The sequence below is a fragment of the Tachysurus fulvidraco genome, chromosome 6 (genome assembly GCF_022655615.1).
Source record: "Tachysurus fulvidraco isolate hzauxx_2018 chromosome 6, HZAU_PFXX_2.0, whole genome shotgun sequence".
NCBI classification, from domain to species: Eukaryota; Metazoa; Chordata; class Actinopteri; order Siluriformes; family Bagridae; genus Tachysurus; species Tachysurus fulvidraco.
The window spans coordinates 20,763,557-20,782,556 of NC_062523.1; the positions used below are offsets into that span (position 1 = coordinate 20,763,557).

General features: G+C 39.9%; 2 protein-coding genes across 6 annotated transcripts in view; one reads left to right on the top strand and one right to left on the bottom strand.

Annotated features, from left to right (window-relative positions):
• On the bottom strand, window positions 1-11,147 carry wdr3 (WD repeat domain 3). 3 transcript variants are annotated; one of them, XM_047814599.1, is made up of 27 exons: window positions 10,993-11,147; window positions 10,436-10,630; window positions 9,089-9,298; window positions 8,833-8,951; window positions 8,598-8,676; window positions 8,324-8,419; window positions 7,195-7,293; window positions 6,938-7,039; window positions 6,735-6,832; window positions 6,556-6,657; window positions 6,223-6,453; window positions 5,981-6,074; window positions 5,770-5,871; window positions 5,401-5,486; window positions 5,164-5,302; window positions 5,014-5,070; window positions 3,985-4,085; window positions 3,586-3,697; window positions 3,183-3,317; window positions 2,913-2,963; window positions 2,757-2,822; window positions 2,575-2,667; window positions 2,024-2,074; window positions 1,759-1,802; window positions 1,171-1,299; window positions 385-478; window positions 1-305 (listed from the first exon to the last, which is right to left on the bottom strand). In XM_047814599.1, the coding sequence occupies exons 2-27, from the start codon at window positions 10,607-10,609 to the stop codon at window positions 150-152; spliced, it is 2,820 nt and encodes a 939-aa protein (XP_047670555.1). In that variant the 5' UTR covers window positions 10,610-10,630; window positions 10,993-11,147; the 3' UTR covers window positions 1-149. The 3 variants fall into 3 exon arrangements, with proteins under 3 accessions (XP_047670555.1, XP_047670556.1, XP_047670557.1); XM_047814600.1 differs by having other exon boundaries at window positions 10,436-10,624; window positions 10,993-11,137; XM_047814601.1 differs by lacking the exon at window positions 10,993-11,147 and adding an exon at window positions 10,830-10,982.
• Window positions 11,111-19,000, top strand: part of gdap2 (ganglioside induced differentiation associated protein 2) — a 21,436-nt gene continuing 13,546 nt past the window's right edge. Inside the window, exons 1-7 of one of the 3 annotated variants that reach the window (XM_027164265.2) lie at window positions 11,111-11,134; window positions 15,696-15,919; window positions 16,571-16,710; window positions 16,891-17,044; window positions 17,471-17,559; window positions 17,646-17,722; window positions 17,888-18,047. In XM_027164265.2, the coding sequence (XP_027020066.1) occupies window positions 15,723-15,919; window positions 16,571-16,710; window positions 16,891-17,044; window positions 17,471-17,559; window positions 17,646-17,722; window positions 17,888-18,047 (817 nt within the window). In that variant the 5' untranslated portion in view covers window positions 11,111-11,134; window positions 15,696-15,722. Of the gene's footprint in view, window positions 11,135-11,543; window positions 11,802-11,835; window positions 12,404-15,695; window positions 15,920-16,570; window positions 16,711-16,890; window positions 17,045-17,470; window positions 17,560-17,645; window positions 17,723-17,887; window positions 18,048-19,000 lie in introns of those variants that run through there. The other 2 variants (XM_027164264.2, XM_027164263.2) reach the window with 2 other exon arrangements.

Below are 19,000 nucleotides of genomic sequence, written 5' to 3' on the forward strand. Positions count from 1 at the left end.
AAAAAAAAAAAAAAAAAAAAAAAGGAATCAGACAAAGGGCTTGTGACTGAAATCTTTTAGGAAAAAGTAGAATTTGACAAAAAGAGTTAGAATTCAAATCCAAGCTTATAAAAATTATCTATATGGCCTGTTGTTTTCTGTGAACTGATTCATGTGATGGTCAGTATGGTTCGTTCTCTCTTTCTTCTCTTTCTCTTTTTCTCCTCAAAGCGACCTGTGGCATCAGCAAAGAACATCACATCTTCTTTGCTCTCAATCTCCCGCTGCAGGAACTGAAGGCCTGCGCTGTTAAAGCCCAGAACATCCTGAGGCAGAGGGACAGAATGAGTAAAGCAGTCCGTCTAACAGAGACAGCCTTGCTTGTTAGCGGTGAGACATACGTACCCTTATCTCCCGCACTTTGGAGATTGTGTTTGTCCTCAGCTCATCAATGACTGACAGCAGCATTTGGTTACTGGTGATCTGCCCAAAGTGGATTCTTCAACAGAATACAAGCAATACGTTATATAGTTAAGACGTAATAAGTCACATGTGCATTGCAGCCTCTTATTTCATCCAGCTTCAGTGAGGTGTCTTGCTGAATACAGCTGTGTACAGTTGTGTTCAAATTGTCACTCATTTTGATGTTTACAATTTATTCATTCATTCATGATTTAATGAATAAGAGCTAATGTTCCTAAAACTGATTAGAACAAAATCATATTTGTTCATACACTGTATGGGAGCCTTTGATATCTATTAAACTCAGCAAGTGTGTATTTTTTAAGGACGTCAACATAAAAAGGCAACAGTTTGTGCTCCAACAGACGCCTATGTACAACTTTTTATATTATTCTCAAGAGTTCAGCAATCTCTCTGCTAGGCTTTATTATCAGACTAGGTTTTATGTGGAGAAAACATTTAGGCTAAATTTTTTAAAAACACAGCACATAAATCTATACTAAATGAAATCTTGAGCCCAAAATATTTGGGAGTTTGAAGTTCCGACTGAAATAATAAACTAGTAGAGGCTGCACAGTATTTAAAAATAAGAGTATTAAGAGGTAACAAATCTCCTATTATTTCTGGTCCCAGTGTAGTGAGTTGTCAGCTCCAGACCATAGGTTCTCTCAACGAAGAATATCCTTATTTCATGATAACTGATAATCTGTTCTTTTTTTTTTTAAATACCTGAGCAAGAAGAAGAGGCAGCGGCAGACCAGCTCTACCTCCAGACCCTGTTGTATGTAGGTGTTTAAGAGTGAGAGCAGATCAGGGATATAAGGAAACGGCAGCACCAGCAGAGACACCTCCAACTCACTGAAATTCAGAAGATTTATCACCACGTATAAAGTAGCAAGCATTCATCTCATACATTTAATATAAATACACTCTTCAATATGATTTACACTTCTGTAGGTAAAGAGCTGGAGCTTTAACTTTATCTTCACAATTCCTTCTTGGAAGTTTCTTGAAGAATTAAAATATATATTTATGTGTGTGTATAAATAATTCTTCAGTGTTTATTAAAGAAAAAAAAGGCGGATGAACAAATAGACTTGCATCTAATTAGAGACTTCTTAATGTTGGAAACAAGCTACGTGGTTTATGGTTGGTTTTAGTAATTTCCGATAAGATGATTTTGTAACATTTACATTTTACCTTTAAGCTATTCACGCTGATGTAAATGGTGAGTACACACCGATGTATCAGTGCCTGAACAGTATGCAATATGCTTGCATTCTGCACAATGTGTTTGAGTGAGAAATGTTCCCTTACCTGGACCGGACCTTCTTAATGACATCCAGAACATATTGAGAAGGCTGTGGGGCATCCGATAAGAGTCTAGTTAGTATACCAATAATCCAGGAATTTGCTGCTTTTATTACAACTCAAAATTCTTGTGTGCTGACTTTTTTTTTTTTTTAACCAGAGATTGTCTGTAAAACTGCTGCTTTTAGAATCAATACCTAGTTCTTTGTGTCACAGAAATCCAAACAAAAATGTCTGGATCATGTACTGTATGTAGTTCAAAAATTCTCACCGAGACACTACCATAAGCCACAAGAATCGGGTTCATCGTCGGTGGAGGTAACTGCAAAAGAAAAGTGGGTTCGTAATCAAAGGGTAAAGTGCAAATCCAGCATTAAAATCTAGAGATCAACACTGCAGCATGCAGACACTAGTTTACTATTCGAATAGGAGTGTATATTGTGAGCATGTGTGCAGCTCGGGAATAGAGGTCATGTCATGTTGCATTCGGGACAGATGTGTTATAATGTCAGACCAGACGTCTTCCTCACGTTATCTGCTCCTTATAAAGACTGGATGGAAACTCTAAATCTGAAGACCTAATCCTTCACAAATAACTTGTGTCTTCTTTATTTAACTAAAAAGGCAAGTAAAACCTTCAGTGTTTGTTTCATCTCAAAGACCTCGGAGATGCTGCTTTTATAGCCACACAGGAAAAAATATAAAAGTACATATATATAGTTTATGTTTTTTATTTTTCTTAACCCAACAGTAAGCTGGATCTTCACAGCATGACATTACATCACATTCCCAAGCCCTGTTTGTATGGAAGATGAGCCGTACCTGCTTCCCTGCCGCCTCACAGGCAACCTTGTGCTTCTCTAACTTCTTGCTCTCCTCTTTGTAGAGCTCCAGTGCCTCCATTATACGCTCCGCCTGGATGGATGTTTTTGAGAAATCGTTCAGAACAAATAAGAAAAAGAGATTCAAACTTAATAAATAGGCAAAAGTTCTGGCTAACTCACAGCTTTAACTGTCTCTATAGTCTTCTTCCCTGCAGGCTCGGCCTCGCCTTTGGCTTCGCCGGGGACCTGGATGAAACAGGAAGATTAAGGTTACACCGGTTTATAGTTTTAAAAGAAACAGAAAAGTGATTTGTACAGGCCGACACTATTACATACCACAGGTTCATCTCCTTTGGCTAAAGATTCTTCAAATTCTGCTTCTCTTTCCTGGGAAAGGTCAGATATCCAGAATAAGTGAAATTTGTAATTGCCCAAGGTTGTTCAGTGACATCTTACACATGCTAAGAACTTATATTGAATCATTATTTTTATTGCTGGGTTATGATTAGCATAAAGATTACAAAGGAGGGATGTATTGCTTTTATTAGCAAGATGCTATGGTTTTACCAGGTTTCCATGATCACCATCAGTGCTAAAGCTACTCACCATCTCTTTCTCCTCCTCTAGGATAATAGGCTCCCTGGTTCTCTCCCAAAGTCTGAGGGACTTATCATGAGAGGAAGAGACAACGTGGTCTCCACTGGGACTGATGGCCAGGCACCATACTTCACCATGGTGTCCCTAAAAAACAAGGCCAAGAAGTCAAATGTTAAGGAAACTAATAAAGCCTCTGTACAGGTGTGTTTTCTTCCGTCACTGTATTGACTGAAGCCGAGAAGAAAAGAACACAATTAACCATTGCTGCCTATTGACTGTGTTCTGTTCATCACACATTCAGCCCTAAAGTCAGTATCAACAGACTGCATTTTCGCCATGTAACCCAAAGTATATCCATTTACCTCTAACACATGCATATGGAAAATAGCCTGTTCTGTTAGAAAATAATCACCTCCAGGGTCTGGATGTGTTCAAACTTATCAGCATCCCACTGTTTGATCTTTCTGTCCTTTCCGGCTGTGAAAAACAGATGGGTTTTGGGGACGAACTGAAGGAACATTACACTGGAAAGGGAGAAGAAGGCAAATATTGACCATCTGGGATGACATCATCAACATCATTAACATCTTGGGAATTTTCACTAATACAGGAGATGAACACACACAAGAAGAGATAACGACTAACTAAAAGCAGATTGAAGGAAGGAAATGACCACGCTTATAATCTGACAGTTATAATCCGAGAGTAACGACTTTAAAGATGTTGTAAGCCAGGTCTTTCGGGATCAATAGCTATACTAACAGTAAACAGAGGGACATAATATTGTAAAAGCAGCAGAAACATCTAGAACCTGTCATCATGTGCAAACATCGAGCGATGGCAGTCACCAAAGTCCAAACCCCAGACCTTCACGTTTCTGTCTGCTGATCCAGTGGCTATCAGTGCACTATCCTAAAACACAAAGAATTATCTTAAATGAACTTTATGCACATGTTTTCTATAGATATTTACAATATCCTAGAACATTTAACATACACTACAGTTATTGTGGATACTAATATCAGTTTTATGTTGTAGGGATGGGAGTTCAGTCAAAGTTCCACCTCCTCTGAATTATTAATATCCACTACTAATACACAACTGCAGGCAGATATTCTACTAACTAACATTCTTCCTATGTCAAATTTGCCAGAATGCTGATTGTGAGTAAATATCTGATATCCATAATAAACCAGAAAAATAAAACGAATTAATCCAGAAAAGTGTGTGTGTGTGTGTGTGTGTGTGTGTGTGTGTGTGTGTGTGTGTGTGTGTGTGTGTAGGTGAGAATGTGTGTGTAGGTGAGAATGTGTGTGTGTGTGTGTGTGTATAAGGAGGGATGGGGCCTTGGGTGTGATAGGAAAATAATCTACGATGTCGGATTTCTGAATTGATTATTTTCTCCAATAGCAGCACTACCTGAAGTGTTTTACACCTTTCCCTAATTACAGAATGACACTTATTTTATCCATTTATAGTTACATTTAATGTTAATGAACATCAGTGAAGTGTTTTTTGTTAATAATACAAAAAAAAAAAAAAAAAAGCACGGCACATTAGTGGAAAAACCACAAGAGTTTATGAGTAGTGTCGGTCACATAAATCCCTATGTGAGCTGTTGCTATTATAACCAACACTTTATGAGTGCATTAATAAACATGTGATTTGTCTTATAGCCTCCACTATTGTCTGACCTGCCATTTTAGGAAGTTAGTCAACACCATCTGACCAATCAGAATACAGGATTAACCAATGCTGAGGTATAAATATGATAATAAACCATGATAAAACTTTTAAGCAATTAATATCATTATTGTAGATTGTCAGATGAAAGACTTACATGTGAAATGTCCAAACACAGCACAGGCAGTTTATGTCCGTATAGAGACAGGAAAAACTGGAGAAAGAAACAGATCTGTCACTTTTCAAATTCAGTGTGATCATGCTTTCCTGACACAGACGTTCATATGCCTCATGCTCTTCTAAATACCTTTAACGTGTCTGTGTAGAATATTTTCACCGTGCAGTCGAGGAGAGAGACTGCCAACAGTCTCTGATTGGGACTGTAGCGCACACACAGCACATCCTCGTCCAACTGTAGTGTGCGAGTGTGTTTCACTGTCAGTCTCCTGCAGTAATATACAGGTAGCAGTCATACATAAAGCCTTAATTTATACATTAACAAATCACGTGAAGAGATATGGTAAGCAGACAAAGCCTTCCTCACTTGTTGGCTCCGGATTCTTTGTCCTTTATGAGCTCAAAATCCCAGAATTTCACCATCTTGTCAGCTCCTCCGGTTACAATTCCTCTCTGAACACACACAGATACACACTTCAGCATTTTTGCAAAAATGATAATCCTCTACATCATTTCTTTAGATGGTCCTCATATGAATTGATGACGTATAGAAGAGGGACAAAGGAAAAAACAGTTGGGTGTAGGCATTTTTCCGGCATGGTTCGGATGCACTGGTGCATACTGGCACAAGTTTGGGTCCCTTCATTCAAGTGAAGGCAAATACGTTAATGTTACAATATACAACGACATTTAAAAAAACGACAGTTGCACGTGTTAAAAGTACTCAGTCTGGTACCTGATCGGGAGAGAGACAGATGGACCACAGAGCTCCCTCATGAGCTTCTGTAGTCTCCAGCAGGCTGCCTGAGGCCAAATCAAAGATCTGAATCTTTCCACTCTGTGAATGAAAAGCAGACTATTAGAGTCTATAAAATAGGGGAATCTACTGTATAATCCTGCTTCACTCACTTCCTAATCCAATAAAAGAAAAGGTTGCTGTGATATACCTTAGTTCCTATAATGATCTGTCTATCTCCAGGCACAAACAGTGAGCAGAGCGCGTAATCGCATGCCATGGTGCGGATCACCTGCAAAGTGGCCCTGGGACAAAAAAGATTTATGGTTAAACACCCCAAAAAAACTAAAAGAAAGGTTCAAAATCCATCTAAATATCCAGATCATGATTTCCTCAACACAATCAGGTTTAGATGACAGTAAATGAAACAGACTTAGATGTCCTGAGAATGACCTGTTCCAGACTTTGACAGTGTCTCCAGAGGCAGACAGGATTGCAATGTTGTCTGAGCTGAAAGACAGAGTCCTGGCATCTGTGCGGTGGCCACCCAGGGTAAGTCGAGACGTCTTGGAGCCTGTAGGGTTCTTCTCTGTTGTCTTTAGACTGTAGGTCTCAACTGTGTTATTCTGCAGCAGCAGAGCCACTTTCATCTCCCCATTAGGAAACAGCAGGCAGTCTGCCGACCTGAGATATATAATGAGTGCGCATATATAAGTGTAAAATATATATAAGTCTAAATAAAATATCTAAGACTATATCATCCATCTAATGTCGAAGAGCACTGACCTGATCTTAGAGGACGCTTTTATACTGGCAAGCTTTTGGATCTCATCCGTCAGCTTGCGCTCCACAACTATATCTTCTGCATCAGCACCACCATCCTGAGACCTGGCCCAGAAACAGCAGATATCAATAAGTTAAAAGGATTAAAAGCCTTTTTTAAATGGAAAATCCTGGTTACATACTTGGCCTTCTTCTTGGCCTTTTTCAGCTTCCTTTCCATTTTCTTCTGAATGTCTTCCTCTGACAGCACAGCAAAGATCTCCAAAGTGTTGTCAAGACCCTACAGATATAATTGATTAGGTGAATCAAAAACATACTGCAAATGTGTATTTAAAATATTTACCTGGAAATAACTTTCATATGAAAAATCACAGAATATACATACATGACATGCCAAGACTTTAGCTTTGGGATCGGCTATTAAGGACACAACCCGGTCTCTGGCTTCTCTCAGAACAGATCCAGCTTTCGTACAGCTGAGGATTCTCTGTAAAAAAAAAGCCAAGAGAAGGGAAAACTGCTGTGAAGAACACGCCATAAAAAGAGCAATCTTGTAGTGCAAAGAAACAGACAAATGCTTGGAGAGCAATGCTGCCCTTGCTATAAATTAAATGTGTTATTATGTCAATGAGGAGATATTACATCCTCTGGCACTTCATTAGGTTCTTCCTCTTCCTCTTCACCACCAACACCAACGAGACATTTGCCTTTCTTCTTCTGTGGCTCCCCTATTTCTTTACCCTGAAGAGAGATGGTGTATTAATGTAATTATTCAGCATAAACTAAACACATTACTAATATTTCAGTATTTCTGCTACATACAGGCAACTCCAGAATAATCACCACTCTATTTGGTTGGATAGAATAAAACACTACATGACAATAATTCAGATTTTAGACTGCTTTATGCTTTTAATATTGTATGCTTGTGAATAACTGAGGACTTAAATTTGTTTTGCAGCTTGTTAATTAAAGGCAGGGTCTCTGATTTTTGAGAAATGCCGGGCCAAAAAATAAACAAAAAACAAAACAAACGTGTAGCCAATGAGCAGAAAGGGGCGGGTCTTGTCAATATGGGCAGAGAGAGTGTTCAGTGCGCATGTGTGACAATAGCAGAAAGCAGTTTTAAAATTGACATGGAGGATAAAAACAAAGAAAGAAAGCGAAGAAAGGCAAGAATAAGGACCCGTGTTAATATAGGATCAGCTTTCCAGCGCTGGAGAGAACTGAAGGAGCGGGAAGTTGGCGCATATTCACAGATTGGAGTTTCCCGAGTCAATAACTCCTGAGCTAAACGCTGTTACTACACAAATAACACCTCTTTTCTATCGTAGTAATGTAGAGAGGCAGCTACAACTGTGTTTTGTGTAGTAACAGCGTGGCCAACTTAAGTTGCCGAGGCGTTTTTTCCTTCTCGATAGGTGAGTAACGTTGGTTTTGCTTTGTTTCACAGAACTAATATATGCCGTCCTTTGCATGATTATGCTTGTGTGTCATTTTTGCTTGTCGTGTTGTTCTTCCCTTGAGCTATGATAAAGTCACATTTCTTTCCATTAGTTGCCTGGGTTGCGTGTGTAGGCGGAGCTATCAATACAGGGGTGGAACCCATCTGGGTTAGGGACATGTTTGTTTTGGTGATTGAATATGTCAACATTGGCTTTCAAAAATCGGAGACCCTACTTTTAATAAGCTGTGTTGTCTTTTCCATAAAATGGACCAACCAAAGGCCTAAGCCTAACCCTAAGCCCTTTGGAATTATTTAAGTGCTTACCTCCTCTAGGTAATCGATGTCCCAGGCTCGGAGTTCACTGTCAGCAGAGCCAGTCAGCAGCCTGGTCTCCTGGTTCAACAGAACCATTCCCCACACCTACAGAACACAGCAGCCTTCATTCATGATACAGCACAAAATACCATCCCACAAAAGCAGCAAAAAACGTAAGTACTTTACACTATGATACAAGCTTTGTTTGAACCTAAAGTGATCTCAAAATGGCGTTTAAATGTGTTTGACTTTCTGACATGTACTGTGGAGTAATTCTGCTCACCTCACTGCGGTGGCCCACCATGGTCTTAAAACAGTGCTGGGTGTCCAAATCCCACCATTTTACAAAGCTGTCCTTTGAGCTGGGGTAAAAGAGAGCAGTATGTTAATTTGCTTATGAAAATGCAAACACTTATGCAAGTCTTTTTTTTTTTTTAATTTTCCATTTTACTGATTAAAGTTAGCCATATTGTTATATTACCTTGCAATAACTGTTTATAACCCTTGAACTAACTCACCTTGTGACAAGCACATTTTTGTTCTTTAAGAGCAAAGCTTGTGTGATGGCATCTTTGTGTCCTTTGAGTCTATACAAACCAGACTCGTTTATTATGTCCCACACAATCACATCTGTGTCCTACAGGGAGAAAAAAAAAAGGATAATTTTAGCAGATTTCTAAAAAGTTCTAGGCACTTCTTATTGGCTTTCAGTAGCTGTTTCAGAAGAGAGTTAACAATTTTGCAAAGAATGAATCATAGAGTCTTTCATCTCACCTTGGAGCCAGTAACAAGTCGCGCTCCCAACGTGTCATAATGCATGACTGTGATAGCAGACTTATGTCCGTTAAAAGAGATATTGCTTTCACCATTTAAAAGGCTGAAGATCCGCACACTGCCATCCTCATAACCCACAGCTATGTGGATCCCATCAGGAGAAGGGCAGAGATATGTTACCTCATGCTTTTTCCCCTCAAGAATTAGAATCTAGAAAAGAAAAAAAACAGTGAAATTGAATGAGTAAACCAGCTGAGTGTTCCCGGCAAAACACAAAAAACAACACTACATCATTAATCACTTCATATTACTGCAAAAGATACACAATGTTTGGTGATTTCCCTTTAAAACTAGCAAGTAATTATTGTCATTTCCACCATATATATCTGGTGCAGCTACATGTTAAATAGTTCACATAGTGAAATGAAACAACATTCCTCCAGGAACATGGTGCTATATACTGACAAAAAGCTACATCAAATAATAGGGATCTAGGGACTAGTACATGTGTACACACATGCGCAGACAGTGAGAAGACAAGAGACTGCAAAATAAACAGTACAATATAGACAGACAGTACACTACAAAACAGTAGTGCACAAAGAGCTGTGCTCTTCAGTAAAGACTTGTAGATAAGTGATGTGAAACACAGGCACTTCATTTTGTAAATCATTCACCATTCTGTAACAGGCAGCATCCTGGTGTGTTGTGTAAATGCTTATACATGAAAAATATAGAGAGAAATGTGTATTGGTCAGTCAAGTAGCTGTTGCAGTGCACAGTGAAATGAGACATTTCTCCAGGACCAGGTGCTACATAAAACAAAGACAGCACTATAAGGACTTAGTAAGTTAGTCCTAGATACATAAAGTGCATCTGTGCAACCTGGTGCAAACAGTGTGAGACAAGACAAACAAGAAAGTGCAGGGCAAAAGACAGAAATACAGACATGCAGTGCAGGGCAAGAGACAGAAATACAGACATGCAGTGCAGGGCAAGAGACAGAAAGACAGTGCAGGGCAAAAGACACAAGACATCACACAGAAGAGTACCGAAAAAAACAGTGCCGACCGTGTGCAGAAATACTGGAAAGAACACTTTGTTATAGCAGCAGTTACATGAAGTATTGTGCAAAACAGCAATGGACTGAAATGTGAGACAGCATGTGCAAAGAGCAAAAACAGTGTGTAAAACAGCATGTAAACAGTTTGATATGATGGTGCTGTAGTGATGGATGTAAATTGGAAAAGTGTGTATTTGGTGTGAGTTATTGCAGTCCATACAGTTGATTGTACGTGTGTGTTGTGTCTTTCTTAGACTGAGAAACTTTTCATTTTGAATTTGTACCTTCTCAGCTTTGCGCACATCCCATATGAACACATGCTCGCAGGCTCCTAGAGCCACATAGCGGCCATGTTCTCCTCCTCTCAGCCGCACAAACACCACGTTGGCCTTCTGACTGCCGATCAGACCGAACACTGCACTGGGCACGTAGCGTAGGTACTGTTTCGTCAATCCCATGATCAAGGCTTTCCCCTAACCCTCGAACAGAGAAGAAACATCATTACAAGCCTGAAAACATTATCGCACCCTTAATACAGCTAGTGCTTTCATTAACAGATCAAAGGATCTAACATTAGCTAACAAGCTTTGGGTCTTATCAGATATCTGGACGTGTTTTCGACGTTGTAACACAATTCATAACGATATTCCGTATCCGACAGCTATCTTAATAACTTACTTAAATATTGTTATTTCTAAACTTTCATTAAACCCGTGTTACTATGCAGTAAAGAAGAATGTTGTGGTGAAGCTCGACGCTAAGGACCCATGGCTCCATGTGTACCACGTGCTAGGTTCCACAAATGAAGTATATCACTTGATATGATTAGCAATCCACCTACCGTTAACGCTTTCTTTTTAATTTAATTAGTATTATGTTTTTTTTATGAAGGGTCTAAGGAGAACGTCCATCATCCACACAGGGCAGACATGTGCGTTGTTCAATAAAGTCTGAAGCAATCGATCAAACACATCGATTCTAACGTTTGATTACACTTTATGGATAACTCATTAACTACTATGAGTTAATATGAGTATGAATAACTAATTTAAATCATCTACATTGATGTTGCTTCTATTGTATTGTTATATTGTGGGGTTTTTTTTTACTTTTTTACGTAAATTCGATTACTTTGGTCTTTCAGTATCCTAGGCAGTTCTGACAATATGTCCGAAATGTGAGTTTCCTTCAACTGTAAAACGTGTTTGAACATATACGTTTTCTTTTTTATTTCATATAGGTTTGGTTGCATTGGAAGAATAATTCAAACACCTGGGAGAAATCACACACTGTACAAATTAATAGCACCCATTTCGTGTCTAACAGATGTAGAGACTTTTGCGAGGATCCCTTACGCAGACAGTTCCGGAAGTGAACGTGTATTTTTTTTTTTTTAACTGAGAATCAGCTGACCCCACGCGCTACATAACGCAGAGCAAGTCACTAGTAATTGCACGTATAATGAAATGTCACTAAGTGTGAGCTCGCTAAAGAACGTTTTTGTTATGCTGATCTTATTGGAATATTATAAAAGGCACTCTCACCGTTAGACTTAGAGTTAGCTGTGTATTGTTTGTTGTGTGTTCGCTTTAGCTTAGCATAGAACAGTGGGCTTCACTTTGTTTACACTGTTTCATTAGGTATATAGAGGTAAGTATACTTGTGTCGAAGGTCTATTTTAACCGGTTTACTTTTTCAATACACAATTTTTGTTGCTTTTTTATATATCAGTCGTCATAAATGATATTTCCTGAAGTCGTGACTCTGTTTCCTAAATTAGCCTTAAGCATAATAAATTTGTTTACATGATTGCTTCCTGAAATGACACGTATCTGTAGATGTGTTCTTGTGCTCCACGTGATCTGAATAAGTAGGATAAAGAAAAGCCCCAAATTAAATTTCCACACAAAACTCAGCTGACGTTGAGACTCTATCAGGGTGTCTAGGTTTTGTAGATATTTCTTAATGAGCAAATGATCAAACCTGGCGGAACTGTGGCTTATTTGGAGATGGTCAAACTAAGACAGTGTTTAAATACGTCAGCTGATCTTAGTGTGAGGTTTCAGTGAAGGTTTTACCCAAATCATTTGGAATACAAGAACAACTGCAATAAACCTACAGGTTTATATGTTGGACTGAATGGAGATTGAACTGTTTTTGAGGCTGTATGATTGTTAGTTGTTGTCAGGACAAACAAACCTGTTGGTTCATGAGCCCAAAGCAAACAGACACTCACTGCTGAGTTTAACATGGTAGGTTGGTGAATAGAAGTGTGTCTTGTCTAAACATTTCTCGTCAACCCTTTCTCCTTGTGTAATAAAATTTAGAAACTCAGATTTCTCAACAAGATTGACTTTGTTCCAGTATTCAAACACAGGCTTTGGACTGTGTGTCAGACTGCAGAAAGATGTGATTGTGCAAATGTCAATAGTTTTCTAGGGTGCAACACTCAACTTCCTCACATTTCAGCAATACTCATACAGCTCACAGGAAATAAACATCCTGTGGCCTGTTATGAGGTAATGAACCTGAATCAGGACATCTCGATGGTGGCAGCCATTTAATAATTGCAACCATAACATGCATTAGTAGAAAGTTCACCTCATAAACTGAAGAGGGCGCAAATTTACACATTTTTCAACATGACAAATTTCTCACTTTTGGCAAAAAAAAAAAACACCACACATCTTTCCACTAACCATAAAAATGTAGTGATATGTAAATTAAGCGTGACATAAAAATAAGCTGTGATTTATCTAATATCTTATCATTTGTATTTTACATGTTCAGGGTCATATTCTATAACATAAGGCCAGCCTTATGTTTGCACATAATTACATGTCATAATACGATTTTTTGAGGTACAGCAATTATAGGTTGTAAAATCTGATTGAATGCAGTTTATTGGATTAAAATGTGAACTGAATATATAATCTGGTTAATTGTTAATTTACCCAGTTTTCCTCTTTTTAAAAATAAACTGGTTATTGGAGTAAGCATTTTGTGTAAACATCTTCAAGTTTTAATGTATTTTTGTTCTATTGCACTGCCATAATAGAGTTGTTTACAAAAAAGGATATTTTAAATGTTAAAATATGTTCTTTTATTTCCATCCTTTCCCATTAGGGGTCGCCACAGCGAATCATCTGTTTCCACTTTACTCTATCCATTGCACACTCTACTCTCAATTACCTTCATTTAACACATCCATATATCTCCTCTTTGGCCTTCCTCTTTACCTCTTACCTGGCAGCTCCATCTCCAACATCCTTTTACCAACATAACCATCTCCTTCCTCTGTACATGTGTAAACCATCTCAATCTAGCCTCTCTGACCTTGTCCCCAAAACAGCCAACCTGAGCTGTCCCACTGATGTGCTCATTCCTAATCCTGTCCATCCTCGTCACTTTTAAAGAGAACCTCAACATCCTCATCTCTGCTACCTGAAGAGGTGCCTCTTCACCTCCTTTTCACACTCTCTGTCGCACTGGACGGTTTCCCCCAAATACTTAATCTCCCGCACCTTCTTGACCTCAGCTCCCTGTAACCTCACTGTACTACTTCACTATCTCTCATTCATACACGTGTATTCTTCTTTATTACTATGACTGACTTTCCTTCCTTTTTTTCCAGAGCAGACCTCCACCTTTCCAGGTGTTCCTTCACCTGCTCTCTACTCTTACTACAGGTCACAATGTCAGCCACAAACATCATTGTCCACAGAGATTTCTGTCTGACTTCATCTGTCAACCTGCACATCACCATAGCAAACAAGAAGGGGCTTAAAGCCAGTCCTTGATGTAGCCCCACCTCCACCTTGAACTCCTCTGTCTGACCTACAGCACCTCTCAGTATTGTTATGCTCATCTCATACATATCCTTAACTACCCTGGTACTCTGACATACTTCTCTGCACTCCTGACATTCTCATACAGTACCATAGCTCCTCTCTCGGGCACCCTGTCATATGCTTTCACTAAATCCACAAAGACGCAGTGCAGCTCCTTCTGACCATCCCTGTACTTCTCCATGAAAATTCTCAGAGCAAAAATTGCATCATTAGTGCTCTTATTGGGCTAGAGCCATACTGCTGCTCACAAATATCCACTTCCTTTCTTAGCCTAGCTTCCCCTTCTCTTTCCCTTAGCTTCATTGTGTGGCTTTATACCTCTGTAGTTGCTACAACTCTGCACATGACCCTTATTCTTAAAGATCGGCACTAGAACACTTCTCCATTCCTCAGGCATCTTCTCACTCTGTAAATTCCTGTTGAACAATCTAGATAGAAACTCCACTGCTGTCTCTCTTAGACACTTCCACACCTCCACAGGCATGTCATCAGGACCAACAGCCTTTCACTCTTGATTCACCTCTCCTATTGGTACCTTTCCATCTCTATCTTTAATTACCCTTATCTGTTGCACATCCTTCTCATCTCTATCGCTCTGTCTATCTAATCGGTACAAGTCCCTGCCTTCCCTGGTGTCTAGCCTGGCATGCATCTCATCGTATATTTCCTTTTTGTTGCCACGTCCCTCTTTACTCTGCACTGCAACTACACTCCTTCCTTTTAGTCCCACTTCTTTTTAGCTAGCCTTTTCCCCTGAATGCTGTCCTGTACTTCCTTGTTTCACCACCATGTTTCCTTATCTTCTTTTCTCCTTCCAGATGACACACCTAGCATCCTCCTATGTGTCACCCTGATCACTGCTGCTCTAGTTTCCCAGTCATCTGAAAGCTCTTTATGACCACCCAAAGCCTGTCTCAGCTTTTGTCTGAATTCTCACAATATTCTTCCTTTTTTAACTTCCACCACTTGGTCTTTTTTTCTACCCTTTTCTCCCTGACCACCTACATCCTACAAATCACCTACTGATGTTGTCTGGATACACTCTCTACTACTAGCACTTTGCAGTCACTAATCTCTCTCAGATTGCCTTGTCTACATAGAATGTAGTCTTTCTGCATGCTCCCACCTCCACTCTGTACTCTATATGTAACTCTGTGTTCCTCTCTCTTCTGGAAATAAGTGTTAACCACAGCCATTTCCAACTGCTTAGCAAAGTTCCTTTCCTTAACACCAAACCTGCCCATCACCTCATGATCATCTCTGATCCCCTCACAAACATGCCCGTTGAAGTCTCCAATCACTACTTTCTTCCATCTGGGGACTGCCAGCTATCTATTTTTCCCTGTCTTTGTACCAACGTTGAGTCCATATTCTGAGACCTATACTCCTGCCTTTTACTCTTCTCTCTGTCTATGAACCCTTCCCTTCCTCTCCATCCTCGGCCAACAGAAGTCCAATTCCCGCCGGCACCCTGTAGGTCAACAGCGCCGGTGGCGATCGTTGTTAACCCAGGCCTTTACCGATCCTGTATAGAATTCCCACTGACGATTCGCATGTTTTAAATTTGGCACGTTTTACGCTGGATGCCCTTACTGACGCGCCCCATGAATTTTAGAATATCTCCATGTTTGCTATGGGATGTATTGTACATGTGTTTGCTAACACAAAGTGTGTCTGTATATCGTGTCCTCAGTTCACTGCTGCCCTGGGGATTAGCAACATGGATCCATTGGGCGCTCGCTCACAGTTTGTGTGCGTGGACACACTTCCCACCTGGGATCAGCTCGAAGAGACTATCGATGGCAAGGAAGAAGGGGAGTCTTATCAGAGGGAAGATGTTGAAGAGCTGACTGACGTAAACTCTCCTGTTTCTCCATTTCCATTCAGAGAGGATATCAACAGGAAGATTATACTCTTGTGAGTCACATTACACCTTACACAAGCATCAGTATCAATTCCATAGTATTAAGCAGTAATGTTCTGTGTACAATAATATTCGGTTTTAAATAATTATGCAGTAGAGAAATTACCCTTAAAAGGGAAGAACAATGTATTCCCAGCTTTATATATTTAGCTATCCCACAACCCCCTGCCTTGTGATTCTTGTTAGTGCACATACACGTGATGACATGAGCTCAGCCTTAGCCTCTTCTGTACATTGCAGGCTTTTTGCACAACTTTGGTTGCATAGCTTCTTTAAAGTTAAGCTAACTGCTGTTTTTATTGAATTTTGCTTTTGTAAAGAATACGATTGATACAGAAGTTACTCTTTGGTATTATTCATTGCATACAACTTAAACAATATAAGCAAGCACATATCTTTCCATTATGCTCGTGATGCACATGTGCAGCACAGAAGATATTTCGGATCACATCTGTCCCGTTCATTAACGAGTGATCTGACCTCCAGAGAATTTTCTTACTAAACTGGAACAATTATTTATTTGAAAACTGGATGAATTGTTTTTCTGGCAGTTCTAATAATCTTGCCTGTTCTATTTCAGCTGTTTATGTGGTGCATTTTAAAGTTTCCCTTACAAATATCCTATTGTGTGTTTATCATTACAGTAACGGTGATGTGGCACTTTTAAACTGCACCGCTATTGTGAATACAAGCAACGAGACCCTTACAGACAAAAACCCAATCTCAGACAGCATTCACAGACACGCTGGCCCCGAGCTCAGGGAGGAACTTTTTAAACTGAAAGGTAGGGGGCACTACTGAGTGAGGATACAGACTCCAGGCAAGCACATAGCAAAACGAGTATTCTTATTTCCTGTTTTTTCTCTTTCAACACTTCATTTTTAGAGGTATTTTGCACATTACAGTATGAAACTGATATCTTTTACATTCTGATGGGAGTGTGTGTGTGTTTTGTTTTATACAGGATGTCGGACAGGGGAGGCCAAAATGACAGAGGGCTTCAACTTGGCTGCACGATTTGTTTTACATACAGTTGGCCCCAAATATAAAGCAAAGTATCGCACAGCTGCTGAGAGCTCCTTATACAGCTGCTATAGAAATGTCATGCAACTGGCCAAGTAAGTATCACATATGTATCACATAGTGGGAAATTAGTACACAACCAGCACTTTCTCTCACATGTCCTGAGAAACCAGAGTTGAATTTTTAATTTTTTTTAATGAACAAATCTGAAAGCAGGGTACCATGGGTATAGAGTCTGTGAACTACTTTTGTAGTGAACATCTGAAGATATACCGAAGTTGCAATGCTCTGTTATCTAATTCTACTCAGAGTTGTGTAGCTTGTTTGGGCACTATTGGGTGTGAACAGCAATAGCAGAAGCTTTTGTTCAAATGGAACATTTTAATGATGATAATGTCTCTGTTTATAACACTGTCTCGTACACTATGATAAGTAATGATAGATCATTTGCATACCGGTGTGGTGGAGACACAGAATGTAAATTGATGTCTGATTGTCTCTCTGTTGACGTCTCAATGCAGAGAGAATGGCATGGCTTCTGTGGGGCTTTGTGTGGTCAGTACAGGCAAGAGAGGATACCCCATCGCAGATGCTACTCATATAACCTTACGTAGGTCTCTTTCACAAGCACACACGTTCACATTCACAAAAACATAAGAGTTGTTTATAATTTGTTTTGTCCATGTGTTTCATCAGGGACCGTGCGCAGGTTTCTGGAGTATCATGGAGAAAGCTTAGAGGCTGTGGTCTTTGCTGTGTCTGACAACGAGGAGGTCTGTTTTTTGGTGCAAAAGGCATCAGTTTAGCTCATGGCATGCGTGTTCATTATGTGCAAACTCCGATTGATCCGCACTTGCTTGTGATTGATCCGATATACATTTAACTTTGAGGTGTGTGTGGTTGTTGTTTTTTTTCCCTTATTGTCGTTTGCATTTCAGGCAGTGTACAGGAAGTTACTGCCACTTTATTATCCACGCTCAAAGGAGGAGGAGAGAGCCAGCCTGCCTTTACTGCCTGCTGACATCGGGAATGCTGAGGGGGAACCTGTGGTGCTTGAGAGGCAGATCCGCATTACTGAGAAGCCTGGCAGCCTGGAAGGTGAGAACCTGGCATCTGGGTTTCAGTATGTTTCCAACATCATTAGTCAGCTCCAAGAAAATAAATAAGCTTTACACACAACTGAAAAGCCTGGAACTTTTATGCAAATAGTTTAACATGACCGTCTCCTTTCTGTATCACTTGAGAAATCCTTCTAGCCAAAAACCATTCTGCATTTAAAATGACTAAACTGCAGACTTGTGTGTTACTCTTTAAGGATTTGAAGCATGACCTGCTAATACAGTATTCCAAATCCGTTTATTAATCATATTCATTGTTTCCAGCTTTCCATCATCAGATTTGCCAAAGAGTCTTTCTTTAAGGAAAGGGTGGATTTTCATGGGAAATGTTTTGCTCACAGTGATGAAAGTTGAGTAATCTATATCGGAGTAGAACAGCAGGCTTTTAGTTTGTCCTGCTAATGCAGTAAGAGCGGCTGCTGGTTACTGTGGTGTGGATTTAGGTGAGTCTAATTGTTAAATGAACCATTTCTTCCTCTCTAGTCATCCATCCCCTGCTCTGAGTGCTGAGTAGTGTTCTCAGGAGACCCTTTCAGCTGGCACACCACGATCAATCACTCAAAACCCACCGACTCTGAGCCCTTATTGGTCTGTGTGTGAGTTGTTGTAGTGCCTGATGTGGGATTGTGTGATGAGTGGTTTGTTTGCTTGGTGTCAGTAAGCCTACATGGATGTGTTTATTTGTCAACGCAGGTTTGCCAGCCATTCTCTCAGTCCCAGATCCTGTAGCCTGTAGTCCAGCTGTGTCCCCGTGACCACCCCTCCTTCTGAGCTATCGATCCAGCTCAAACAAACTGCAATAGCTGCTCCCAGTAAAAATAAACACACACTATCTCCCACATGGACTTGGTGCTGTGGTTTATGATCTGGAAGAACAGCCCAAATTCTCTGTGCGAAATTGTTCCTAAAACGAATCAAGAGTGCTGATGCTTT

Coding starts and splice junctions, on each gene's coding strand:
- wdr3 (XM_047814599.1), bottom strand. CDS start 10,609: ATGGGATTGACGAAACAGTACCTACGCTACGTGCCCAGTGCAGTGTTC. Junction 8,952..9,088: donor GACTTGTTACTGGCTCCAAG/GTGAGATGAAAG, acceptor TTCTCCCTGTAG/GACACAGATGTGATTGTGTG. Junction 2,964..3,182: donor TAGAGGAGGAGAAAGAGATG/GTGAGTAGCTTT, acceptor GACCTTTCCCAG/GAAAGAGAAGCAGAATTTGA.